This window comes from Asparagus officinalis, unplaced genomic scaffold (genome assembly GCF_001876935.1).
Source record: "Asparagus officinalis unplaced genomic scaffold, Aspof.V1 AsparagusV1_Un375, whole genome shotgun sequence".
Classification (NCBI taxonomy): domain Eukaryota; kingdom Viridiplantae; phylum Streptophyta; class Magnoliopsida; order Asparagales; family Asparagaceae; genus Asparagus; species Asparagus officinalis.
Genome location: NW_017972640.1, coordinates 51,189 through 58,014, shown reverse-complemented (window position 1 = coordinate 58,014; position 6,826 = coordinate 51,189). Strand labels below are relative to the sequence as shown.

The 6,826-nt window shown below is 45.3% G+C and overlaps 1 protein-coding gene across 1 annotated transcript; it reads right to left on the bottom strand.

The window, feature by feature from the left end:
• Positions 1-4,645: 4,645 nt before the first annotated feature.
• LOC109827699 (cell surface glycoprotein 1-like) lies at positions 4,646-5,698 on the bottom strand. Its single transcript, XM_020394713.1, has 2 exons — positions 5,092-5,698; positions 4,646-5,025 (listed from the first exon to the last, which is right to left on the bottom strand). Exons 1-2 carry the CDS (start codon positions 5,696-5,698, stop codon positions 4,646-4,648), a joined length of 987 nt encoding a protein of 328 aa, XP_020250302.1.
• Positions 5,699-6,826: the final 1,128 nt, after the last annotated feature.

The following is a 6,826-nucleotide window of genomic DNA, read 5'->3' as shown; positions in this document are numbered from 1 at the left end:
AACGCAACCAGAACAACGCTCAGCGGTCTAAGGGAAAAGAGACCCTAGCAGCCGACTACTCTCGGGTACCACCGCCCACGAATCAAGGCAAAGCTCCCAATAAGCAAAAAGTGCCCAAGCAATATTCCTTCAAAGAGGAGCATGTGGACACTTTATTCCAGCTACTGCGGAAGAACAACAAGTTACAGCTTCCTGAAATTGGGAAGCCAGAGGAGGCAGGGAAGGTAGATGACCCTAATTACTGCCGCTATCACAGGTTTCTGGGGCATCCTACCAGAAGGTGTTACATCTTTAAGGACATCCTCCAGAATTTGGTGGACGCCAAAGTGCTTACTCTGAAACCTGAGCAAAAGACTGTCTCTACCAACATGATAGCAGTCCAGTTCGGTGACTTCCCTCCGGTGGCGACCGCAGATGGCGTTGTCCCCATCCATAAGGGAGAAATACGTCTGAAGAATACTGACTTGCACAGTCAGAGAGACAAAGGATTGATCCCCCTCACCACTCCAAAAGGAGAGATCATGTGGGTTCATCCCGATCTAGTGGGAGACCAACAGTGGACGAATGCCTCGTCCAAGAAGAAAGGAGGCAGGGCTAAATCTTCCAACATGATTAGCCCCTCCATTACTGAGAACGATGATCACCTCAAGACCCTCATGGATTCGGAGGAAGAGAGGATTGCCCTGGCTGCATATCCAGGAGATAACCCTGGCACTCGGGGAAATAGGAATTGCAGCTTGATGATGAAAACTTTCAAATTCGCTGTCAGCTTTAAATCCATCTTCCAAACACGTGTTCCTATAAATAGCATTAGGGGTCTTGATGCGAGCTTTAATGCTCTTAGCAGAGCTTACAGCAAGTCGGGTCACCATCAAGTCTTTCTGACCCAGGTTCTGAAATAAGTAATCTGCCCAAGCAGTATGCATAAGACCACCCCCACGCATCCCAGCGACCTGAGCGCAGATGTGAAAATGGCATATCAGCTCCCAAAAAGTGCTGTATATCTCTGGATGAGCAGTCTTTAGGAGGGAAAGTTCTTCAGTGGTTAGAATAAATTCTTCGTAAGGTGTTTGCCCGAAAGATAATCCCGATATCGCATGCATCTCATGGAGAGCAAATCCTAGCTCCCCAACAGGTGTGAAAAAAGTGCAGCTATCCGGGTTATATCACTCCAGCATGGCGAAGAAGCAGGGATAGCTCTAAGTGATCCCACGTCTCGTGGCCTGTACTGGTATCATAAGGCCAGACTGAGCAAGAGGCTCCTTGAGTTCCTCAAGGATAAAATCCACCATCCGAGTCCACCAACCATCTTCTCCAGAAAACAACCAGCCAGGAGAACGGAAGGCTTGTGTAGAAAATTCGCCTTGAGCGGCAATAAGCCGGCGTATGAAAATGTTCGCTGGAAGAGGTGTCTCCTGAGTGGGATCCTTTATCTCAAATCTACCAGGTCGCAGACCTTTGAGTTGTCCGTCAATCTGAACACGAGATGATCGACCAGAGCCAAACGAGACGTTCTCTTTCTCCTTGACGAGATCGAAGGCCAAGCCCCTGCGACCACCAACACCCAGGAAGTAGGAAAGCGGGTACATTCTCTTCATGCTGGGAAGGAAGAGTAAACGATCATCGACTCTTCGCAGCATCCGGGAGTCTTCTACATACCCGACTTGTCCATCGGCAGATATATGGTCACCGAATAAAAATGAGGTTTTGACAAATTGATCCAGACCCGCAGGAGTTTCCAGATCCAGATCGGTGATCAGAGCCCTAAGGGTAGAACACTCAGCAAACCTAATTAAATGTGTTCGTTCCAAACTTGGGAAAGTGCATAAAGGAATTTCTCTACGAAGACCAAAAGCTCTCCCCACTTCGGAATCATCAGTGTAGTTGAAATGCTGCTCCGGCAGAAGTGGCACATTGGGAAAAAACACTGTAAAATCAGAAACAATAGTTAGTAGCAGAAAGAGGTTGCTAACATGAAATAAACACGAAGAGTAAATTCTACGTGGTAAGCTTTAATACAAGAGCCAACCCTTGTATTAATACTTGAACGCAGAGATCAAATCCTGCGTTACAACACTTGAACGCAGAGATCAAATCCTGCGTTACAACACTTGAACGCAGAATTCTAAGCCTGCGTTTCCAATTTTTAACACAGAGTCCTAAACTCTGCGTTCCCAATTTTAACATAGAGAATTAACTCTATGTTTCCTAAACGCAGTCTTTAGTCTGCGTTTCCAATTTTTGAACGCAGAATTCTAAGCCTGCATTTCCAATTTTTAACACAGAGTCCTAAACTCTGCGTTCCCAATTTTAACATAGAGAATTAACTCTATGTTTCCTAAACGCAGTCTTAAGTCTGCGTTTCCAATTTGTAACACAGAGCCGTAACTCTGCGTTTCTGATGGAGAACGAGTCATCTTCCTCGTTGAGGAGAACCCATCTAGGGTTTTCAGAAAACTTGTCGAAACAAGTTGCCATGGCCACCGCTTACCACAGCACCGAGGTCCATGTGACAGCGACACCAATGCCGAAGCGCTAGTCAGAACAGCGACATCGCCAGTGGTCTCGGCCGGCGGCGCCTCCAAAGCCGCCTTGGCGACCTTCTTGGAACCCGAACTCATCCTCTTGGGTGCCATGAGAGTGATCTCGATCGGAGAAGACGAAGTTCTTCGGGGAGAATTGACTGAAAATCAACAGAAACGAGAATTCTTGTTCTTGGAACTAAGCAAGGCAAAAAGAGTTGAATGACTCTTGATGTGACCTTACAGGTCTATTTATAACAGCCGTCGGGCTGTTCAATCGGTTCGGGACTCTAAGAAAGAATCCCAACCGAATCTGAAACGTGATTTCTCACGTTAATGGATAAAGTCGGTTAGACTTTAACGCAGAGCTCACCTCTGCGTTCAAATTTTTCAAACGACAGGCCTAGACCTGCGTTGTAATGGTTCTTAACTTTACGTTTCGAACCTCGAACGCAGAGGTCGCCTTGTGCGTTGTGATTATCCTAAACAAAGGATCCACCTTTGTATTTTTTAAACATGAGACTTATTCCTTAAGTTCATGAAATCTTTCAACATGACATTGTTAAACCTTGGTATTTCCTCAGCAAGGTTTAACTCCTCGTCAGGTTAATATTACACCTCAGACGGATGTCATCCCCCACAGAGCTTGAGTTTAGTTTACATTGTTGTAACAATAATTCCTCTGTCTAATTCTCACTTATTGATTCTCATCAAAAGAACAATAAGTCTCCAAAATCGGTCAAATCATGATCAATTTGCTAACTCTCCCTAATAGAGTAGTAAATATTCAATTTATCAGCTCTCCTTAATAGAGTGATAAAATTCTCAAAATTTTGTTCGAATCACAAGTATCACAATTCATCGCTCCGATGATAAGATATTTAGCAGTCCTCCCTAGTGAGACGCTACAATATTCTTTCCCCCACAAATGTCACGTTAACACTACACCTCTGACAAAAATCCACTTATCGACTCTCTTCAATAGAGCGATAAGTCCTCAAAATTGCTTCTATAGCAATATTCTCTTTGTCACGTTAACACTACACCTCTGACAAAAATCCACTTATCAACTCTCCCTAATAGAGTGATAAGCCCTCAAATTACTCTGATTGCGATCGCTCGCATGTCAGAGTAAAATCATACCACTTACAAAAATTAATCTATTGACTATTCCCAATAGATCGATAGATCCCCAAATCTCTATTATGTTAACAAACCACCTCTAACAGTTCAAACCCGTTTGAACCAGTTAATTCTTCAACAAAGGAATAACGAGTGTTCATACCCCCCCAACAAGTTAAAGTTTTTCTAGAATTATCTTAGATGGTAATAAAGGAAATTTTAAAGATTGGGTATTTTTCCATCGTTGCAAGTCAGAACACGACACATGCAATGAAAAGAGACAAAACAGAATCACTCTTTTTATTATCATCAAGAATATTGAAGAGTGATACAAAAGCCCTGTTCTTATCAAACAAACAAAAAAAAAGAACAGTAAAGCCTCAGTGAAAGTGAAATACAGGAGCCGGGATTTAATAGCAGATAGTTTTTCTTCGTGAGCGGCCTGTACCATCACTTCGGCTTTCTTCCTAAGGGTGCTTTCATCCAGCACAATCGCATTAGCCTGCTTCTGGATAAGTTCAAGGTCCTGTACCGCTGAACGGTAGGTGGCATAAGTCTTCACACTTTCTAGTGTGAGCTTTTTCAATATCTCTTCCTCTTGCGCGAGCTCAGCCTCGTGTCGAGCCAACTCCACCTTGAGACGATCAATTTCTGCACGAGATGTCTGTATGGCAATGCCAGAAGCATCCACAAAATGTTGCTTCTGCATGCATTGCCCCTGTAAGGATGCAATTTCAAGCTCCCTTTCAGTGATGACTTCTTGGAAAGTTTCGTATTGGCGGACCGCTTCAGCTTTAAGATTATCAAAGACTGAAGCAGTTTGGGCAGCAAGATCAGCTTGATGCAATTCTTCCAAAGCCCTCATATCTTTTTCTAACCGAGAGATGCCCTCGGAGCAATGCTGGAATAATCGAGCATCATCCACATACCGAATGCCGTTCAGGGAGTGCATGAGTAGTGGTTTGAAAGAATCGAATGAAGCTCATCCAGCACTGATTTCCTCAATCGCTATCTTCATCATATCTTCCAACGGTCGTATAAGAACCTTTAGGATGGAAGGAAGGGCCACTGGACTTAGCGTCTTCACCGGAGATGTCGTTGGGGAGCCTAAAAGCATAAATCCTGATGCAAAAGTAATGGGTGATGATCGTGAAGAAGTCGGAGAAGCTATGGTGATATCCAATTGCGAGGGACTGGAAGGCCCCTGTTTGGGTCGAGCTTAGCACAATATCTGTCCCCACAGGTTTAAGAGGAATCGTCAGCGAAAGAGGTTCTTCTGGTAAAGAGCTCGTTGTCACCGGCACTGATTCAGAGGGAGGAGCGTCTGTTGCTTGCGAAGGGAGAGACGATGACGTCCCAGCAGCTTCAGTAGTTGGAGAACCTACACAAAAGAACAGTTAATGTAAAAGAAAGAAGCACCAGAGAAATCAAAGTGTGTAATTTCTACCAGTAGGGTAAAAAGGAAGATAACCAGACGCCTTGTCAGAAGGTGGTGGTGGTTGATCCGCCCAGTCATAAAAATCGTCATCATCGCTTTCATCCTCATCAGCATCCTCATGGTGAGACGAGCTCCCATAGTCCAACGGTTCGTCATCGTCAGCAGCTAAAAGTTCAGGAGAGCTCGCGTGCGTATCCACTTGGGTCAGTCGGTCAGTCGTGGGACTAGGAATAATAGTCCCCGAATGTGGCAATAGTACAGAGGAAGCGGGAGACTGACCCTTATTAAGATTAGCAAGCTCATCTGTCGCCAGTTCATCTGTAGGCAGTTTATCCCCTTCAGATGGAGACGTTGCAGGTGGTACCCTTGCAGGTGAAGCAACAGCACCAGGAGTCTGATCTGGAAATGGTGAGATGTCGGGATCCATGGTAGAAGAAACCCCCATATCCCTAATTGAGAATTCATCTCCACCCTCTGCCTGATCCAAGGGACAATGAGGAGAAAATTCTTCAGAAAAGGTAGATCCCCCAGAGTGAGGATCAGCATGATCAGGACGACTTGCAACAGTTGATTCTTGCTCTTCCCCTCCACCAGCAGATTTAAAAGCATCCGCCATTATCCTCTGAGCAGGAGGATCTACCAGCAGCTTTCTACGAGTACGTTTCTCGTAGTGAGCTTCTTCTGCTTCAGAGAGAGAGCCCTCTTTCCAGTTGCTTTGGCTCTCGAAGCTTCAGCAGCCTTAGGGCTCGCTACCCGGGCACTCTCTAGTCCCAGTTCTTCTTCTCCTTCTTCAGCTGCATCTTCAAAATGTAAAAACTCGTCGATCCCCTTCAGACGAGATACACCTTCCTAATCGCACGAAGGCCTGAAGTGTACAGTTTGTAATTTGGCATCGTAGAAGCTGTATGATACCAGTTACAGAAAGCCACGGAGAGAAGAGAATTAGGTGTTTTGTGGGGTAATCTGAAGGTAGCCCCAGTGCAACCTGCGGTGGAATAATACCAGGCTCGAGCTCCTTCGTATATGTTGCCCATAACTGAAAGCTGGCTCCTCAGATTCCCAACGTATAGTTGGTCGTATCCGAATTGGCGAGCAAAGCGATACGGTTGATAGGGCTCAATTATACATTTGTCATTTTGCCTGAAGAGGAGATAACCAGGTCTAATATTTAACAGCCAATGGAAAACTCCCCCGTCCAAACGGGTAAAACCATTAGGACCAGCGGTATCTTGGAAGACCTGTCCATATCCTCCACCCTCAAAATCCTGGAAGCAGTGGAAGATGTCGTAGCTGAGGTCTCTCGACAGAATCTGACGGACCCTCACTACGTAAGTGCCTATCCAAGTAGCTTTTTCTAATCTCTGCACGAAAGGGATGAAGACTTCATCCGTAGCAGAGGGAGCACTCATCAAATGTACACAATGTGAGACGTACCAAGCCATTAGATAAGTATACGGCAAGGGTACTCGAGGATTTGGGGTCACCAAGCTTTTTGTTCCTTCAGAGTCTATCTCCTTCACTTGAATAAACTCGAGCCACAGTTCCCTCAAACCGTGTTGCAAACAACACGTCATGGCGGAAAGTAGATTTATAGGTCTCCCATGTGCTAAGAGGACAGCGAGATAAGCTACTTCTATTATTACTGCATCTATTGGCCTGGTAGGAACCACACACCGCTTGAGCCACAGCATGAGGAACCCTGCCAATAAAGCCATGTCAGAAATGGGAGTGGCTGCCTGGTGAT

Excerpts from the sequence above, each read along its gene's own strand:
- LOC109827699 (XM_020394713.1), bottom strand. The coding sequence starts at position 5,698 with ATGGCGGATGCTTTTAAATCTGCTGGTGGAGGGGAAGAGCAAGAATCA. Across the intron at positions 5,026-5,091 it reads TCTTCCTTTTTACCCTACTG|GTTCTCCAACTACTGAAGCT; the intron begins GTAGAAATTACA and ends TCTTTTGTGTAG.